General features: G+C 42.6%; 1 protein-coding gene across 1 annotated transcript in view; it reads left to right on the forward strand.

Annotated features, from left to right (window-relative positions):
* CCDC38 (coiled-coil domain containing 38) overlaps positions 1-21,135 on the forward strand; it is a 38,966-nt gene that overhangs the window by 12,368 nt on the left and 5,463 nt on the right. Inside the window, exons 5-13 of the mRNA XM_045826363.1 lie at positions 2,138-2,202; positions 4,357-4,520; positions 4,654-4,734; positions 7,061-7,224; positions 10,486-10,537; positions 13,244-13,301; positions 14,981-15,132; positions 16,388-16,523; positions 20,912-21,117. Coding sequence (XP_045682319.1) covers positions 2,138-2,202; positions 4,357-4,520; positions 4,654-4,734; positions 7,061-7,224; positions 10,486-10,537; positions 13,244-13,301; positions 14,981-15,132; positions 16,388-16,523; positions 20,912-21,117 — 1,078 coding nt within the window. The remainder of the gene's footprint in view (positions 1-2,137; positions 2,203-4,356; positions 4,521-4,653; positions 4,735-7,060; positions 7,225-10,485; positions 10,538-13,243; positions 13,302-14,980; positions 15,133-16,387; positions 16,524-20,911; positions 21,118-21,135) is intronic.

A 21,135-nucleotide genomic window follows, 5' to 3' on the forward strand; every position in this document is an offset into this window, starting at 1 on the left:
GTTTTTCTCCCTCTCTCTCCCTCCCTTGCCCTCTCTCTAAACCAATTAAAAATTTAAGAAAATAACCCCATGAGAATGCAATCTGCCAGAACTATTTTGTATGAAATTCTACAGGAACATTGACCTGGTTTCTCAAACAAATAAAAGGCATGGAAGAAAGGGCAGTGTATGGAGAGGAAGGTGGCTGTTGTAGATTTTAAAAATAGACTTTAAGAGTCATACCAGCCAAATTGATCTTTATTGAAATTTAATTGTTTTTTAATTCTAAATAGGTTTTTTTTTGAGACAGTGGGAAAAATTTAAACCCAGACTTGGTATACAATACTAAGAAATTGTTCATTTTGTTTGGGATGATAGTGGTATTATGGTTATGTTTACATTTTTTTTGTTATATGTTAGAGTTACATACTGAAGTATTTATGAATGAAATAATATCTTGGATTTGCTTTAAAATATCACAATGAGGAGAAGAATGAAAGATGGCAACCGATGAAGCAAAACTGGTAAAATGTTGACAACTTGGAAGTTGTGTTACGTGTGTGGTAGTTCCTTAGAGGACTGCTTTTGTGAATGTTGATGATTTCTATAACAAAAAGTCTTTTTAAAGTATTTTTTTAAAATGGTGCTAACTCAGCATTTGTTACTTTCATGTATGTTATTTTATTTAATCTTCAACAAACTGCTGTTACTGGGTTTTGCCTCCTCCTCTCTTTATCTGGGGAACATGGCTCAGTGAAGTTCAGTTTCTTACTCGAAGTCATCAGCGGATGCAGAATTTAAACCAGTGCCTGTGTGACTCCCAAGCTGCTCGTCTGTCATCCACCCTCGGCACTATTCGTCAACGATTATGATGATAGTTATTATTGAAAAATTAAATGATTATTCCAATTGTATTTTTGAAATAACGACAGCTAGCAATCATTAAGAAATTACTATGTGTTCTATAATACATTGCCTCGCTTCATTTTCGCAACACCACCACCGTAAGGTGGACAGTAATGATAGCATATCTACTCGGTAAATTATGCCGTGGCAATAAACCAGCCCCGAACCTCAGCAGCTTGCAGCAGAGCTTTATTTCTCACTCACTCTTCAACTTCGGTGCTTTTCACTGAGGCCTGGACTGAAGCAGCAGACCCTGCCTGGATGGTGCTGTAATTAGGGCGAGAGGGAGAGAGGGAGACACGTCTTACTGGGAGCAACATAGGTCACGTCCCATGGGGCCACATCAAGCTAATGGGCAAGCCCAGCATCAATGGAGTAGCGGCAGGGGTGGGAGGATGGAGATGATCTCACAGAGAGGGGCAGCAAATATTCTTGAACCATAATATAACTAATCTACCACAGTTAGCATCCTATTTGACTGAGGCTTGGAGAGGGAAAGTCATTGACTCACCCACCCCACAGCTACCAAAAGGTGGAGGCAGAACACAATCCCAGGGAGACTGTGGGCTTCCTCCTGCAGCCCAGGCTCACTGGCTATTTGGGAAATACTGTTTTCTCTCTATTTCCAAGTACATTTTTAGTAAAAGATTTTATTTGATATCACGCATTCTGCTGGTTTTTCACGAGGCAAACATTGTTGAAATATAGCCTACATGTTGTGTAATTTTTCCAGAACAAAGAAACCTTGCTAGGAAACTTTGGTATTTTCTGTTGCCAAACGGTAAGCTGGTTGTCATCTTCCTTTCCTGCCATAAATTGGTGTGTGATCTCCAAACACACTTTACCCAAAGACTCCAGTTTTATGTCCAGAATGGCCAAAGGGTTAAGATTTAAAACAGCTAAGTTGTATTTAGCACAGGCTTCGGCGTCCTATGCCCTCCTTCTACCTGTTAGCTGTGCAATCTTGGACAAGCATCTCGACGTCTCTGAGCCTCAAGACCTCACATACAGGATGGGGATAGTACCCAGTGCCTCACTGGGGTTACTGTTAGGATGAAGTAAAATGGTGTTTTGAAGTCTCTAATAAAATTCCCGGAATATTATGGACACAAGTAAATGGTAGTTACTCTAATTAAATTAGTTTTAAGTCCAGGGACATACTGAATGCAATCATTTAATTACATAGCTTTTATTTTATGCATCTTAGAGGGATAATGAACTAAACCTAAATCAATTTCAATTTTCTTTACAGGTGCAGATGTAAAAAGGAATATCCATGAATTTATTAATGACCAGAGACACAGGTTTCTGCTCGAGGTAGTAAAAATGATTTGTCTCCCAAATATAAGACTTATAGTCTTACATAGGCTATAGTCTTATAGCCAAATATAAGACTTCTCGCATAGCCCTGCCAAATTTTCACCGTGACACTCTATTTTCCCATTACATGCCCAGATCTATTGCCTCTCCGATCCACTTCTTCTAAACCCATTTCAGCCAGGCTTTGGCGCTCATCATTCCACCAAAACCACTTTTGCCGAATTCGAATGGGCACTTCACAGGCTTCCTCTCACTGGTCTTTGGGCAGTAGCGGGTCCATTGGGTCACTTCCCCTCTCTGGAAACACTTTCCTCAGCTGGTTTTCGGGATCCACTCTCTCTCGGTTCTTCAACGTCACTGGCTGCTCCCTCCTTCACAGTTTTCCCCTCCTGTCCCTTTTCTCCTTGCTCCCTGGATGCTGGAACATCCCAGGGCTCGCTCCTCACCTGTGGTCCACCGCGCCCCTCCAGGCCACGGCTTTCACTTCCGCTTCCATATTAACAACTTCCAGATTTACTTCTGCAGCCTGACCCTCTCCCTTGAACTCCAGACTCACAAATGCAACTGCAGTTCTTCATATCTCCACTCAGACGCTCACTAGGCATTTCTAGGACTTGGCCCCTGCTGCACTCTTCCCGAGCCCTGCAAACCTGCACCTCATGCAGTCCTCCTATCTCAGTAAACAGCAAGTCCATTTTTCCCAGTCGTTTAGGCCAAAAATATCAGAGTTATCCTCCACTCCATCTCCTTACCTTACCACCCGTATCCAAATACACTTTCAAATATTTTGTCCAAATATATCCATAATTGCACTGCTTTTCGTGACTGCCACAGCTGCCACCCTAAGTCTGTGTCACCAATATCTCTTGCATGAATTCTCCACTCAGCACCAGGAGTCTATCCCCACCCATGCCCCCTTCTGCTGAAGACCATTCATCAGTGACTTACCTGGTGCCCAGTGTGCGCGCACTCTTTTTCTCTCTCTTCCTCTCCCTCCGCCCCCCCTCCCCCTCTCTCTCCCTCTCTCTCTCTCTCTGACGTTCCTACCACTCTTCGCTTTGCTCCACCTGCTCCAGACCCACTGGCCTCCCTCTGTTCCTGGGACACATTGACGGTGTTGTTGCCCCGGAGCCTGTGTGCAGAGGCTCTCCCTTCTTGGAGGAACGTTCCTTCCTCAGATTTGCTCCCCACTTCCTTCCAGCCAGTCTCTGTTTCAGTGTCAGCACACCAGGGAGGCTTTCCTCGCCTGCACATAATGGCGACCCTGGCCCTTACCCACTGGACTCCTCATCCTCCTTTATTAGACTCCCCGTCTACCAGCATGTGTACCCCATGAAAGCGATTTTGCTTATTTTGTTCTTTGCTCTAGTAACACCACTTAAAACAGTCCTGGCACTCAGTAGTCACTCAACACATTCTTGGTGAATGAAGTGATAAATGAAATATGGTTTTTGTTATAAACGTGGAATATCTAGTTATTGGCTGTGTTTCTTTAAAATGATCTCATTTACATAGTTTTAGTTAATGCGTATTACAATGTTTACATTATAGTCTATAGTTAATGTCTATCTATAGTCTACTTTCCAAGCACGGCATTAAAAACCCTCGTGGATTTTTGTATTCTGTACTAAAAAAATACAAGCTGATGCCGAAGTTGGATTTGGGGCTCTCTGAGGCAGAGTGCCGCCTCCCTGGGCTGGCCTGGAGGAACGCATCCCTGGCTCGGCAGCTCTGGAGCCTGCCTCTCCCTCAGTGCTTCCCTGCTTCCTGGGGCAGGGCCTGGGAAGCTGCGCACAGCCCAGCCTTCTGATGCACAGGAAGCACTGGAGGGACGCTGAGGGTAATACAGGTGGGCCTGCCCTTGGAGCAATAGGTAGCTAATTTTGATTTGTAGGGCCCAGGCATTTTGGAACAATATTGAACCCCTTCATGAAAGTGAGAGAGGAATTAGCCTCCCTTCTCATTATCTCCCAAATAAAATTCCTCCATGAAGTAAAGGCCAAAGCCCCAAGATTTGGGCATACCATTTTTTTTCTGATATAAATGACCACTTACAATGCAGGCTATTTTCCCCTTTATTGTGAGACTGTTGAGATGTGCTAGCCGTGTGGGGCAATGTTCTCGATGCCCTTCTGTTTTCAATGTTCCCAGTACACTCTGTCGACCAAAAGGAGCGCAATCACAAAGTTTGAGAAGTGCATGGAGACGGAGGAGCAGCAGATCCTAAAAGCAGAGACAAAGCTCCAGGACGACGCGATCGCCTTTGAGGAGTTCCTGCGAGAGAACGACCAGCGATCTGTAGAAGCCCTTAAAGTGTTCGTTCTTTCCCCTCCAGCCACGTCGCTTTCCACCTCCTGCTTCCTTCTTTCTGGTTCCTCAGAACACCACACCACACCACACCACACCACACCACACAACACAAACTAACGAATCTCTGTTCCTCCTCAGTGCAGCCCAAGAGACTGTGAACAAGCTCCACATGACGGCGGAGCTGAAGAAAGCGAGCCTGGAGGTGCAGGCAGTGAAAAGGTGAGGCCAGGGCACCATCCTCGTCTCGCCGTGTGTCCACGCCCCACTCAGTCCTGTGTGTGCTCAGCAGGACCTCAGTGGGAAGAATCCTTACCTGCTGACGATTTCATAGGTATGACCGCATTTTTTAAATGAGTGCTCTGCTGACCAGGGACTGTCCCTGACTGGGCGTCAGGACGGCACAGTGATCCCGGGCTGAAAAGTTTCTCCAACTTGTCAATACAGAAACCAGGAAATGTAGTTGCAAAGAAGAAAACCAATGCTAGGAGTAAACAAATCATCTTCTAAGGGTCCTTTATTTTTCATTCTATAGCACATTTCTTCCCACATTTTAACATCTCTGCAGTGGGGATTCCTAAAAGGAATTTTAGGAATTTTAATTTTAAAAAAATTATCTTGCAACTATCTTGCTACTGCGTTTATAACTGGCAGTATTTTTTATATTTATCCTTATACTTAGATGAACCTAGCATTGATATTAAAAATGGGTCTATAATATTGAAAATAAAGGAGCAGGAGTTTGAAATAAAATTTGTGTACCATCTGCCACTTTCCCCCCCCAAACCTGGACGATTTCTTCTACAGTCAAATGTACCTCACCTGATCTCATTTTAAATATCTGAAGAAGCTTCCTTTTGTCATCATCCTTGGACAGCAATTTTATGATCCAGGAGACTCTAGCCTTGGTTTTAAAGCATGCTCAATATTGTTTTTTTCTTTTTGAGGACTTGATGTTTAGTTTTGCTCTAAAACCAAGCCCTAGACTTAGACTTAACACCCTTCCTTGACTTTTCTGGGGAGGAGGACAGGAGGTTGTCTAAAATGCAGCAAATGAACTGGAGGGCGGTTTCTTTGAAACCAACTGTTATGAACAAAATGTATGTTTCAAACACATTCTGGCTCCAGCAGCCTCTTCCATGGTAGGAGCCCGGCTGTAGGCACTCAGAGATGCAGAATTCCCTTCCCTCCTTTATGCCACAAAGTAATGAGAAGCTCCCATCTCCTTACAGAACTAGAGCAGCAGCCACTGAGTTTGAACCAAGGGCTGCATTCCTGCACAGTGGCCACCCAGGGCCCACCCTGGTCCTCCACCGCAGGGAGGGCTGGGAATCCATGCACAGAGGGAAAGGGGGCTGGTTCTGAAGCCTTTGCTTGGAAGCCGCACAATTCTAGCTGTTTTAACCCTGCTCGTAGTAGCACACCTTGGAGGCTTTCCATCTGAAAACGAAAGTGGTGGTACAATGAGGGCCTCCTGACATCTTGCGATTGGTGATCTGTGAGATTCTTTAGATATTTAAAACGTCCAGGTTTGACCCTCGAATATCACTCACACAGCAGGGCTTCGGGAAGGCTCTGACTGGAAGCAGTACTGACGGGGAGATACTGATATAGGAGAGATATTGATAAGGGTGCTGAAGAGTGAGCGTTTAAAGAAGGCTCTGAAGGAAGAGGGTGGAGCCTGCTTTCCTGAGGGCCTTCGTTGCTATTGTGAACAATCCCTTTGGGTCCACTTTGAAACACGGTTACGGGGAAGCCAGGTGAGGCTGGGGAAAGGCTTTCAGTCCAGGCCTCAGTGCTGTGCTGGCTCCCCCATCTGTCAGACAGGTGGCTTTGCAAGTCACACAGGTCTTCCTCCAAAAGATAGGAATGATGATGCCTATTTTTAATTTTTTAATTTAACATACATTTTTAAAGATGTTATTTATTTACTTATAGAGAGAGGGGAAGGGAGGGGAAAAGATAGGAAGAGAAATGTCAATCTGTTGCCTCTTGCAGGTCAACTGGGGACCCGGTCTGTAACCCAAGAATATGCCCTGACTGGGAACCAAACTAGCGACCTTTCGGTTTGCCAGCCGGCACTCAGCCCACTGAGCCACACCAGCCAGGGTGATAATGCATATTTTAAAGCGCTATACTGAAGATGAAACTACATCTGTAGTGTGTTCTGCATATTTCCCAGTACATAGTGGGTGCTGTTGAATGCTAAGTTTCTTTTCTTATCATACAAGTCCCGAGTACCTTCTAATTTCCCCCTGTGTCTCACCCTTAACACAACATTTCCCTCCGAAATAAATACGTAGAGTCAAACTATCCCCAGTCTGCCCTAGTTGCACATATCCAGGGGCATGTTTATTTCAACAGATTTCCTAGAGGTTATTTCTTTTCATCTCATATCTTACTGCTGCCTATATCTTTATGGCCACACTTGGGATTTTTGTTAAGTACATACCTAATCAAAAGAATGAATTTTGTAAAACTTTTTTGTAAAAAAAGGACATGCTTTCACACAGATGTGTCTAATCGTATCTTCGTTTCCTTTGTGTAGTGAAATATCAAAAGCAGAATTCCTTCTCAAAGAGTACATGAAATATGGACTTTTTCTGCTGAAATTGTCTCCGAAACAATGGCAGATCCAGCAAGCGCTGAAAAGGGTGCAGGTGTCAAAGAGTAAAGAAAATTCGGAGGGCACTCTCCCCAAAATATTAACAAGTGAGTCACGTCCTTAATGTCAGTAAGTATCCCTGGGTCTAAAATGTCCAACTTCTATGTTCGTTTGCTACTTATTAAGTAGTTAAGATTTCAAGCACAACCTGAACAAGAATTCTTACTGTCTCTGATATTATATATTATTAATTTGGAAACTCAGGTTAATGACAGATATAAAGCAATACAAATATATACATGGAGGCATAGAAATTATATTATTTACAGATGATCTGATAGCATACCTAGAACCTCCCACACATAAAAACCTGAAAAAGAATTTGAGCAAATGAACACAAAGCCAATCATATTTATTAGCCGAACGTATTAACCTAAACAAACTAACTTTATTAATTAAGAGACATACTAGGAAATTAAATCCAAGAAAACAACAATAAACTTAATTGTGTGACCTGAAGATTTGACAGAGAGATATGTCATGTTTTTAGACAGAAAGATTGAATTGCAAAGCTACCAATTTTTCTGACAATTGATGTATAAGTTTTATGGAATTATAACAAAACTGAGACCACAAATTTGTCAGGGACTTGGGTGTTGGGTTGGGGAGAACTGTACTCAATGATTCTGAGGTTCACCCAGAAAGCTAAGTCCTTTGGAAGGAAGGAGGTAATGGAGGGGGAGCTGTTACTGACCCTGTCACCGAACCGAGGTTCGACTGCCGGCCGCAGCAAAAGCCACACTCGTGACACGGGTGCTGGTGAGAAGGAGAGAGGCTTATTCAGGTGCTGATCACGTGGGAGGATGGAGGGCCCTTGTCCCAAAGCCCAGCTGAACACCTCAGTGCGGGCAGAGGTTTTTATGAGGCGGGAGAGGGACGTGGAACAGGGAGATCCGGGGGCCAGGGGCTGTGGTTGTGCAGGCAGTGCCCTTGCTGGTCCGAACGTGGATTTTTCGTGGGTTTTCAGTGCCCTTGAGCTGGTTGTCGGGTTTTTTCCCAGCTGCATTCCTGGGTCTGAGCCGTCGGTGGTGGGCGGGGGCCTCGGGGTGAGGCTGCTCCTCTGGTTCACACAGGAACTGAAGCTGCTGAGCTGTGAAGCACACTAAAAAAAAACCCCTTTTAACGTGCAAGTTCTAGTTTTGAGAGAAAAATCAGGTTAGAGTAACAAGTTGGGTTTAACATTTACTAAGATTCATATAGGTAGCTTTACATAAGTACAGTGTATTCATTCCCTGTTACAACCCTTTAGGATATACAACATATCACAGAGTCTCAGAAATTAAAAGAGTATGGTAGTGGTGTTTGGAAGTCAGCTCAATGAAGGCAAATAGATCCTATTATATATAAGAATTTAATAAACGATCAAAGTGGGGTCATCAGGGAAGACTTCCACTTCTAGTAACTTTGGGATAACGAGAACCCGTCACCTCCCTGCCTAAAAAGTATGAAAAACATACGAAGCAACAGGTTTCAGACACTGGACATCAGGAGTGATGCACGGTAATCCCTGAGAGAGAGGAAACAAATGAGATGAGCCCTACCATGGCGTCTGGGTGCTGCCTGGGGAGTTTCCGGGGTGCAGCTGAGGAAGGGGGAGCCCAGGTGGGCCCAGCAGTCCCCACGCATTGAAGAGACAGAGCGGACCCAGGGCAGGCACAGTGGCTGGAGCGCCCGGAGCAGAGCACTGGAGAGGAGAGAGCTACTCAGAGAGCTCCGAAGACCTGCAAATGCTTCAGCTGAGAGCTGATTCTGAGACTCTGGGGTAAGAACATTCACATCCCAGAAATCAGTCAATTACAAACCAGGGAGAATTTTCTGCCAGAGAGCTGGCCGTTAAACATGTACTGGCACACCGTGGACGGCGGCCCTGCCCAGCTCCCCTGCGCTTTCACTGCCGAGTGGGATTAACTTGGATCAGTGTGTATGAAATATTGAGGGAGCACAGCGATGATGCCTGACAAAAGAAAAGACAAGTGGAAAGGAAAAGTGAGAGGTGTTTGCACCTAACAGCTTAAGATTCAGTGCTCCCAGCCTTGCCTTCTAACTGGAAGACACTCAGAAAGCAATGGGCTGCTCAGTCCAGAGCAAGGAATGGCTTGCACCGGGGTTTTAGAGGTTAGGACAGACTGATGTGGGAAACAGAGACTTCCTCGTGCCCTGCGGGTTAGCCCTCGCCCATTCTGCCTGCTCCAGAGACCAGCCCTTGCCTTCTGCCTCATACATTTGCTGGTTGTGATGTCCCCACCGTATATTCCTGTCCCTGGAAGCTTTTACCATCACTCTGTCTTCCCTCAGACAAAGCTATCCTCAGAAATGTTTCTCCCCTCCCTTTATTTTCTCTTTCTAGAATTAAATGCAAGGAAGGGAGAGAGCAGTGCAGAGGACGTCACAAAGATATCGTTTTCAGATTACTATTCTCCGGGCACAGGTAGCCAAGGTAACACGAGAGATTTGGAACTTCACTCACAAAAGTAAGACCCGAGCAGGTGCCCTTCTCAAAGGAGAGATCCAGGACCTGTAAGCTAACAGGGGCAAGGGGGTGGCGTGAGTAAGGCCTGCTGTGGTTCCAACACGGAGTAGCAGAAAGAGTAGTTGGATGTCGTGACAGCGCAGGTGTGAGGAAAGACGACCTGGGGGCACCTGGGGGTGAAATGCCCGAGGCCAGTTTTGCCCACGGCTCAGTGTCAGATCAGGAGGAGGCACAGACACAGGCGTGCAGAGACCAGGCGCATGGAGGGGTAGGGAGGAGAGCGTGGCCGACTTGTATGTGGCAAAGGTAGGTTTCCCCACAGGATGCACTGACTGAAGTGTTCACCACCTTTGTCCGCTCAATTAAAAAAAAAGTCTGTGACTAGGAATATATATGATTAGGTAAGAATAGCACCATGACTTCTATTTCACAACTGATGTCCCTGATTTTGTGACTTGTATCGTTTTTGACACATGCCCCTCCCAACATCAGGGTGCCTTTGATTTTATTCTTACGCTTGTAATCCAGTTTCGCTAGACTAAAAGAGCTCCATTTTCTGCAAATATAATTCTGATACTTTTTTAAAGTAATGGGCATATCTACGCAGAACAATGACTATCTTGCACCAAATAACAAGGATTAATTTCTAATTATATGTTATTTCTTTTCACCTCCACCGTTGCTGACGACACGGACTTTGCCTGGACCTTTCAAACAGGAAAACCACACAAGGAGTCCACTCGCGCCGTGGAGAAAAGCAAGACATCCTTAGCAAAGTAGAGTGCATGCTTGATGAGCCCTCTTGGAAACAATGCCTTTCAGCAAATATCTCTTTTAGCCTTTCTTCAGCACATGTACCAGGCCACCACGCCCCCTGTAGGACACTGGAGGTAGTAGTTGCCATTTCTGCGTGCTCCTGAGCTGACGGAGCTCTTAACAGGCCTCCCTGCCTTCTCTGAGAAGTGTCTGCCACTGGTATCTGCAGAAACTTCCCGCCCCTGTGTCTTGGGTCTTCGGCTCTCAGAATCTACTGCTCACTTGTTCATTACGTTACCCTGCTGGTCTGAGTGTTTGCAATTCACCACGTCATTCAAAATTGCTGCAGGAGGACCATAAACGTTTTTGCTTCTTTCAACCCTGCCTAACCCAGGGAGCTTTAAGAAAATATATTGATGCCCAGGTCAGGCACACAGGTCCCAAGGAAAGGCTCTGGGCCAGCACCACGGGATCCACAACAGTCACACATGACACATGTCCACACAGACACTGCTCTGAATTCCAGGGGCACTGTGGCAGTTAGCCGTCACTGGTTTGGTTTTGTTTTTAATTAAATGCTTACTTTGAGGTAATTGTAGAGTCACATGTACTTGTAAAAAATAATACAGAGAGATCCCATGCACCGTTTACCCAGATTCGCCCACAGGTAACACCCTGCAAGACTGTCCTACAATACCACAGCCAGGACACTGGCATTCACACAGTCGAGAGACGGTCCCATGCAGAGTGTGCCCCCAGGATTCTCAGGTCGCCCCTTTCCAGTCTCATCCCTGACCTGTTCGCCACCCTTCGCCCCTGGAGACCACTGAGCTGTTTTCCATTTCTGATTTTTATCATTTCAAGAATGCAACATAAATGGAATTGCACAGTATGTATGCAACCTTTTAGGACTGGGTGTTTTACTGCTCATAATTCCCTGAGCATCAGTCCAAGATGTTGGGTCAACCAGCAGTTGGTCCCTTTTCACCACTGAGTAGTGTTCTACAGCATGGACACACTGCAGTTCAGCCATCCATTCACTGAAACACATCTGGATTGTTTCTTGTTTAGGGCTACAACGAATAAAATTGCTGTAACTGTATTTATACAACTTTTTGTATAACATAGTTTTCATTTCCCTGGGGTTAAATACCCAGAATGCAGCTGCTGAGTTGGGTGGTGAATGCAAGTTTAGTTTTTAAAGAAATTGCCAAATTGTTTCCCAGAGTGGCTATGCCACTTTACATTCCCACCAGCAATGTATGAGGGACCCATTTCTTTCCTTCTTCACCAACATTTGGTATTTCACTACTTTTTTATTTTAGCTATTTTGATAGACGCGTGTATCTTACTGTGCCTTTAATTTGCATTTCCACAGTAACTAGTGGTGTTGCACACCTTGTCATGTGCTTGCTCACATCTTTAGATCCTCTTAGGTGAACTGTCTATTCCTGTCTTTTGCTTATTTTCCAACTGGATGGGTTAACTGTTGGAATTTGAGAATTCTTTATATATTTAGATACTAGTACTTTGTGACTTGGTGGTTTGCAAATATTTCCTCTCAGCCTGTAGACTGTCCTTTCATCCTCCTAAGAGGGTCTTTTATTTGGATGAAGTCCAACTTACCAGTTTTTCTTTTACAAATCATGCTTTATATGTCAAGCCTAAAACCCTTTGCCCAGCCCTCGATCCCAAAGATGTTTTTCAAGTTTTCTTCTAAAAAGTTTTATATCTGCCTTAAGTCTGTGATGCATTTGGGTGTTTTTTTTGTGTGTGTGTGTGTAACAGGGATGAGGTTTACATTAAGATGGGGTTTTTTAGTTGTCTGTGGATGTCAGTTGCCCCATCACCTTTGTTGAAATGGCTTTTTCACCCAAATCGCTTTGGCGTCTGTGTCAAAAACTAGCTGGGCGTACTCATTCGGGCCTACTTCTGTCTTCTCTGTTCTGTTCCATTGACCTCTGCTGACACCACATGGTCCTGACTACCATGGCTATGCCCTTGACATCAGGTAGACTGATTCTTCTTATGTTATCCCCTTTTTCAAAATTACATGAACTATTCTGGTTCCTTTGTCTTTCCGTATACATTCTAGAATAATCTTGCCTATATCTACCAAAAAAAAAATCTTGCTGGTATTGTGATAGGGATTATGTTAAATCTCGTTAGAGGTTGAATTATGTCTCCTAAAAAGATACGTTCAAGTCTTAACCAATGTTATCTATGAATGTGACCTGATTTGGAAATACCAAGTTCCGACTTCTCTATGTTCCCATCATTTTCGATGTGTCCTTCTTAAAGAATTTTTCCAGAGCCCCTTTGCAAGTCACATAATTGTTCGAGCATGTATCTTATCACCCATCCCCTGGCCAACATTCGGAAGATTTTTTTTTTTAATTAAAATGTGTTCTTAGAAAAAAACCCAAATATTTTATTACTCAGGGTACAAGCTTTATTTTGAGCACTAGGGCACATGTAGTTTTTCAAGAAGACTGCATTAAAATGGACAGAATGGATGTGGCAATTTGGGTTGTCATGTGTTTTTTTAAAACAAATTACCTTTCTCTGTTGATGCACCTCAAACAACCAGTACTGTATGGTAGGTACAGCCCTTTCTCGGAGTTTCCTGTTTGCACGTCACCCCTGTCTGGGTGAGTCTGATTTTCTCCTGCACACTCATGGAATCCACTGATTTCTGAAATAAGAAGGTCCTTAAAAGGCTAAATAAGCTATTGAAAAAAACTATGTTGTAGTTCGTTTCCAAAGAAAATTTAGAAGTGGAAGCAAATCTGGGGACAGAAAATGGCTCAGAAATCAGGCATTTTCTTTTCCTTTTACAGCCGATCTGCAAGCGTAAGTTCCGAAGACAGTTTAGATGATGAACTGGACTACGAGCTGGTAACCATGTCATGTTTCTTGATTTAAATACACATTTTTTCTTTTGAAATTAAAATTTCCTACTCCAAACATTCCACAACTTTCCGGGAGAAAACACAATTTTGATACTATTCCCCAGTTGTGTATGTAGTTCAACGTTGTCATCAGATATGTTACGAAAAATAAGTGTCTATAAACAAGTAATAATTTAGGGGATATATGTGACAGTCTTCCTGTAAAAAGCAGCCACCTCCTGACCTGACTGCCCATCATTTTACTGAGATACAGATCCACTGAGCAGCTGAACTGTAAGATAAATTGACCTTCGATCAAACAGCCCTTCACAGCTACAGGAGAGACTGTGAGCTGACCCCGCCCTAAATACAACTGTAGAAACTCAAAAGAACTAAAAATAAATAAATAAATAAATAAATACCCTTAAAAACACCATCCATTATTATATAAAATATATATACAAAATATACCTTACCTGTCCTTTTAAATTATGGTAAAAAAAGATAACATCAAATTTACCATCTTGACCGTGTTTGTGTGCGGCGCGGCAGCCGGCTGCTGCACACGGTGGGCGACAGGCCTCTGCGCCTCCTCACCCCGTAAGGCTGAGACTCCACACTCGCTGGGCAGCTCCCCGAGCCAGTCCCCTCTACACCCCAGCCACCACGGCTCTGTTCTCTGAGGGTCTGATGACTTTACATACCTCATAAAAGTAGAATCATGCACTATTAGTCTTTTTGTGACTGGTTTCACTTAGCATGTCTTCCAGCTTCATCCATGTTGTAAGATTTCCTTCTTTTTAAGGTTAATAGTCCATTGTATGAATATACCACATTTCTTTTTTTTCCATTTTTTTATTGTTGTTTGGTTACAGTTGTCCTCATTTTCCCCCCATTACTCTCCCCTGCCCTCCCCTCCCCCCACATTCAATCCTCTCCCCGCCCCCGTTGTCTTTGCCCATGAGTTCTTTACACACGTTCGTTGACTCTTCCCCTTCTTCCCGCCCCCTGACCCCCAGCCAAGTTTCTTTATCCGTTCATCCAGATAGACACTGAGGTGTTTCCACCCCTTGGCTATAGGAAATATGATTTTTTTAAAAGATTTTATTTATTTATTTTCAGAGAGGGAAGGGAGGGAGAAAGAGAGAGAGAGAAACATCAATGTGCGGTTGCTGGGGGTTATGGCCTGCAACCCAGGCATGTACCCTGGCTGGGAATCGAACCTGCGACACTTTGGTTCCCAACCCTTGCAGGAAATATGATTAATATGGGTGTATAAATACCCATCTTTTTCAAAAATTAAATTTACTTAAAATAATACACCCTTATTCCCCCAAATTTTGGAAAATATAAAATAATTAAATATGGGAAAAAGATGACCTTTACTTCACCCCATCTTTATGTTTCTTCTCTTTCTTCTCCCTTGCCTCTTCTGGCCATCCTTGCTTCTTTTCTCTTTTCCTCACCCTCTTCTTTTCGCCCAAAACCTTTCACCTCCCCACAACACCTCAAATATCCTCTTCCTGAGGGCCAGCTGTCACGTGGACATAGGCTCCTTTGCCATTCTCTGCCCATCTCTCCCTCATAAACAGAATCACATTCCAGAACATATTTTTCTCGGTAAGTCACATGTCTATAGACAGCATATTTCTAAATAAATTACATTCTTCATTATTGATTGACTAGGAGCCAGAGCTTTATTTCAAAGAACCAGAAGAGTTGCTTCAAGTCCTCACAGAGCTGGAAGAGCAGAATCTTACTCTGGTACAATATTCTCAAGATGTAGATGAAAATCTTGAAGATGTGAATAAAAGAGAGAAACTTATACAGGATAAAATGTAAGTCATTGAAAACAAGGTTTATTCTATTAAGCAATTTCTAACCAGAGACAAAAATCCAATGTATCCATGTGTGGTCCCTTCTTGTGGTCTCTGTTTAGGGTGAAAATTTTATTAATAGTTTACATTGTGGAGTGTGCAGAGTTGAAGTTGTATTTACACAGAATAGACTGGCTTTAGTTTTAGTCCCTACTTCCCTTCACTTGTCAAAATATTTTCCTAGCTAACTATAATAAAAGATAAAAAAGAACCGCCGTGTCCCCTACTGCCTTAATTTTTGTTCACTACAGTTTTTACCCAGTCTTCTGGCTAATCAAATCATGTTTTCAAAGATGCTAGAACAAATGCGTTTTCCTCAGTGTTGACTCTCCTCAGCAAAACCGCTTAAATGGTGTTACCATTTTGTAACACACATGTCAGCATGTTAGGGCTACGATAGGAAGGGATTTCTGTCAGGGGAAGGACGCGGGGTTCGAGGACTCACAAAATCCCTGTTGTACAATTTTGTATTATTACAATTTTGGTAAACAGCTTCAAGTTACAGAGAACAGATCTTTATATATAATACCCACCATAAAAATGTATAGAACCTTTTTCCGAACAGTTGCTGGGCCAGAAGACGGCGATCTTTTTAAACAGTATGTCAAACTGCATTGAACTTCAGAACAAACTAACTTATTTAGAAGTTAGAAACCTAAAAATCATCTCATGGCCCCGTTACCACTAATGTATCCCTTTAATCCACGTCCCCCCTCCCAATCCTCACAGCTATGGCCCCCCTACCCCTGACGATATGATGTTGGATGACAGGGTGGGTATGGCTGGGCAGGAAAAGGGGGCCCATGTCAGAATCCATCTCTAGATCTATATCCGAATCTCTAGGGGAGGGAGCCAGGAGCCTGTGTTTAGCCCTGGCTCCACAGATGTTTGAGAACACAAGACATACTGGATCTCACACCCTGAGCTCCCAGCACCTCAGCTTTGTCGCCCTCCATGAGGGGGAATCGAGGACCTCAACATGACAATAGTAGAGAGGAAGAAACTGCTTCCTCACGGCCATTAAGAACAGACTGCATTTTTCTCATTCTAACCTGCGAAGTTGCATGTACCTTGGCTGTGTCTTAAACTCGGGTTTGGCTTGCTCGTTACAGGATGCTAACCCACGATCTGGAAGGAGTGTTGAAGCTCCTGGCTGATGGTTTATTTCACCAAACCACACATTACAGACAAGCGTTTCTTTCTTCTTTTGCCACAGAAATAGCAACATAGAGTTTCTTTTAGAGCACAAGGAAATGCTTAAGGCTAACTGTCTGAGAGAAGAGGAAAAAGCAGCAGAACTGGAATTAAGGTCCAGGCTTTTTAGTTTTGGAGAATTTAATTCAGAAGCCCAGGTAAGCCTTCTTTGCCTATGGTCATTTTTACTCCAGCAGTGATAACAATCTGCACTCCCTGCGTACCAAGTGTTGGGATGGGAGGATGAAAGGAAACCAGAAGCCCCAGTTTGATGACAAAGGCAGAAAACCAGCTTAGAATGATCTTGTCTGTACATAAGTCAACTTACATAGTAGACAGAAAGCATTCAAATGGGCATCGAGGTTCTCTTAAAATGTTACTCTAATTATTACAAAGTATGATGTTGAAATTTTCCCTCTATAAATACATTTTCTTCTAGTGACAGTGTATACATATTGAAGTAGCTCACTGCCTGTGATCATTTGGGTAGTAATTAAGGAGCAAATAATTAAGAGAGGAGACACTGAATCAACACTGAATGGAATATCTGACCAACAATGAGCTTGTAATAGACCTTGGCCTCCTTGGTCCTGCATGGATGAGTCATTATCGGAGCACCTGTGACACACACTAATGCACTCATTTATTTACATGTCAGTCTCTCCCAGCTGGTTGCAAACAAACCCCTTGAGGGCAGGGATTTCTTACCCTTCTTAGCTAAGTTTAGGGTCCCTAAACTAGGTGCTCAATAAATGTTTGTTGAATGAATGATTAGGTTTCTAGACCCACAACTCCAGCAAACATTGGATTGCTTGTAAAAATCTCAAATAAAATGAAAATTCATGCTAATATGTGAGGTTAACATCACATTTATGGTTATGAACTCGATCTTCAAGCAGTAGACTTGGGGGAACTGGATTATCAGATGACTGCGCTTCCCTATCCATAGGTAAGCAGGGCTACAAGAAGCTCCCCTCCCCACACACACGTTTCCTGGGGTGGTACGGCCTTGAGTTAGGAGGGGATGGGTTGTGCACTGCTAGAGCAAGAAGTGTGATGACAGCTGTCTTTCCATTCTTCAATGCTGTTTTTTTTAAACCATTGTTTTAATTGTGGTAAAATACGCATAACATAAAATTTACCATTTAATCATTTTAAGTGTACAATTCAGTGGCATTAAGTATATTCACAATATTGTGTAACTATCACCACTATCTACTTACAGAATTTTTCATCATTCCCAAATAGAAACTCCGTACCCACAAAACAATATTTCCCCATCCCCCTTTTCAGCCTGATCTCTATTGTGCTTTCTTTCCCTCTAAACTTGCCTATCTTAGGTACTGTATATAAGATAAATCATATAATAGTTGTCCTTTTGTGTCTGGCTTATTTCACTTAGCATGTTTTCAAGGCTCATCCATGTTGTAACATGTACCAGAATTCCTTTTATAGCTGAAAAATACTCTACTGTATTTATTTACCACATTTATCCATTCATCTGTTGATGGACACCTGGGCTGTTTCCACCCTTCAATTCTGTTTAATTCTGAAATTGCTTGATGTGGAAAATTAAGATAATGTGGTATCTCCCCCTTCCTCACACCAAGCCCCTTTCACCCAGGTTTAGGGTAGCTGTTTTAAAAAGTAGCATTTTCAATACTGTTAAACTTGGAGGCAACCGGAACCAAGAAGGTGCAGTTTATCTGAAAATTACTTCTAAAAGACTATCCATGAGATTTTGGTTGCAGGTGTAGTTCTGGCACCCAAGTATTACACTCTCCTAGAGATGTAAAGTACAGGGTGGGAAGGGGAGGGGAGCAGAAAAATTGGCAGGGGAAAAACATTCTTTTCTTAGAATGTTCTTGCTTGCCTACTCCCATTCTTTTAGGCCTCAACACGTGCAAAACATAATCCTTTGTGAGTAAATAAACGTAGTTGCACCTAATTTTGATACTCACAAAATTATCAGTTACTTTGGAGCTATGATAACTATAAATTTGCTTCTTCCAAAACGTCCGCACTCCTAATTATACCTAATCCTCTAAAACATTTTTCATTGATTTAATGTTACTTTTATGATAAAATTTTAAATTCAGGTATAATGTAGTACTGAAAAGTGCACAAATCATCAATGTACCTCTCAAAGGATTTCCTCGGGGAAGAGACCATTACTAGCATCCTCTCCTGCAGGTGACCACTATCCTCACCTTTCCCACAATCCATTCGATTTTATGCTTTTGAACTTTATATAAATGGAACTGTGTAATATGTCTGTTTCACCTGGCTCCTTCCTCCCAACGCTGTCTGAGATTCATCCATGCTTGTGTAGCGGCTGTTTGTTCCTTTTCATTGGACATGAAATGGAATGTAAGCTATTCGAGTGCTCAGTTTGCAGCATGTGTTCTTCTTTGGTTTAATTTTCCTTCCAACAGGGAGCTGATCCAGTTCAGTTGGGGGAAGTGTTTATATTAAACACACAGTATAGCATGTGACATGGATTAGAATAGAGAATCCTTGAGCTGGAACTTTAAATGACATCTAGACATCTCCCCATTCCTATCCAATTTTGGTAACAGTTATTCCTTGTAAACATGGCTCTGGTCAGATCACTTCCCATTCTGTTGGAAGGCATCTGAAGTTCTTATCCGGGTATTTATTTAGTCTTCCAAAACCCTGCCCCACTGAACCACACGAAACAGGTACTAACTCCCACCCCTCACAGCCACTCCTCCGAGGAGCTCCAGGCCGGGCCTGCCCTCTGGTGGCAGACCTAGGGACTGGACTGACACTTGGCCTCCGTCATCAGTAGGCCTGTATTGCATCCCTTTTCTTTGCCCTTCTAGGTCGATCCAGGCCCTCCATCTCATTTTCTTGGTATTTTCTTTAACCTCATTCCCTAATCCTATTTCTCATGCTGTTTGTACCTTAAGAAAACACTTCTCTTTTTCTTTTCCTCTCTTGCTTGACAGGAGAAACTTAAAGATACTGCACATCCATCTCTAATTCCAGGTCTCCTTCAGAAATTTCCATCAATGAATCATTCCCATATTAAAGTTGTTTTTTTCTCAGAACCAGACTTCAATGTATTTTTTAAAAAATGACTCACATTACAGCAATATTGTTTTCTCATGTCCTAAGTACATTTCAGCCCCTTGATGGCTTACTTTTTTTTCTTTTATATTTTTCTGTACTTCTAAAGATTTCTATAGGAATGTGTGGTTAATATAAATGGGAAATATAATAAATGTTATTTAGACACAGTGAGGAAAAAAGGAGCTTTATGGCAAGTAAGACTTGCTTTTTTTTTAAACTTTTATATTATTTTGTACTTCTCCAAGTTTCTTAAAAAGCCTATTTTTAATATAATTAGAACATACAGTAAGTGTTACTGTAGAGAGCAAAGGGGTGAACAGGACCATCAAAAAGGTGGTTAACGTAGGAGGTGGGAGACGAGCTGCTGGAGTAAACTCTAGGTAACATCTTGTAATGGTTGGTGGCTCTGTAAGGAGTCCCAGGACTCCAGGAGTCACATCTGTCTTGAGTGTTATTTGTCCTTGGCTTCATGGTGATTCTCATCTTCTTGAGCAGAAGAATGCAATGGGGCTGAAATCTTCCTGGAAAGCGATTAAATTGGCCCAGGACTTTATTGAGATCCTCTTAACTACGAATGCCGGGTACAGACTGAAGAAAAACGATGCCAGTTATATTTTGGTCCCGAAAAACGTTGTCTTCAAGCTCCAGAATCTCTACCAACAGTTAAAATGCAGCAGTAGCCAGGTACAGGGATCTGCAGGTTTGGCCTAGGCCTCTGTTTAACAGACTAGAACACTGCAATGGGTTCCCAATGGACCGAGTGAAACTTAAACTTCTCTGAAGGCTTTTATAGGTCAGCCTGGGAATCTGTTTGCTTGTAACTTTTCTTTAATTCTGAAAGAATGCATTCATTTATTCAGCAAACATTTATTAAGTGTATAGTTATGAGCAAGGCGCTGTTTTAGATATAAATGCCAACCTAAGAAATAGCTCCTGCCCTTTAGGTGCTGACAGTCTAGAAAGGAAGATAAGGCATGCATGCAAAAACTACCATACAGGATGATTATACAGTTTTAGCAATTAGACTAGTAAGAGCAAAAAATAAAAATAAAAAGGAGCTCACAGCTGTGCTGCAAGGGTATACTGGAGTGACAAAATAGGGTTTAAAATGTGTATGTTGCCTTTACTTGAATGCTTAGGGAATCAGATACACAAAAACATTCAGGCAAAAAGATTACAATTATAATTACTTTTTAGACCTAGATTGAACTGTTTTTAAAGAAAATAATCCAAGTTGTTACTATAGCAATGATCTGACTACAAACTGTTATAAATATCATTGCTGCATTTTCTCACTCTTCTGTGTACCATTAAAGTTCTTCTTTGTTTATGGTGGCATATATCAAAAACCCTTTGCATTATAATACAATAAAACAGAATTTTACATTTATTAAACAAGCAAATAGTGATGAGAGGTTGTTTCCTGTTCTCCTTTTCTTCTCGCTCTCAGGAAAAACTGATAGACTCTCTTAGTAAAAAAATTAATCAAGTGTACAATGTCTGCATCGGAGATGGTGAGGTTGGCAGCCTCAACCCAGTCCAAAAGCTAGTAAAGATAGAGTCTCGCCTGGTGGAACTGAGTGACCTCATTGAAACCATTCCCAAAGAGAATGTGGAAGCAATTGAGAGGATAAAACAGAAAGAACGACGGCAAAAGTACAATATCTTATATAA

Source organism: Phyllostomus hastatus, unplaced genomic scaffold (genome assembly GCF_019186645.2).
Source record: "Phyllostomus hastatus isolate PE091 unplaced genomic scaffold, TTU_PhHast_1.1 phas_scaffold_755, whole genome shotgun sequence".
NCBI classification, from domain to species: domain Eukaryota; kingdom Metazoa; phylum Chordata; class Mammalia; order Chiroptera; family Phyllostomidae; genus Phyllostomus; species Phyllostomus hastatus.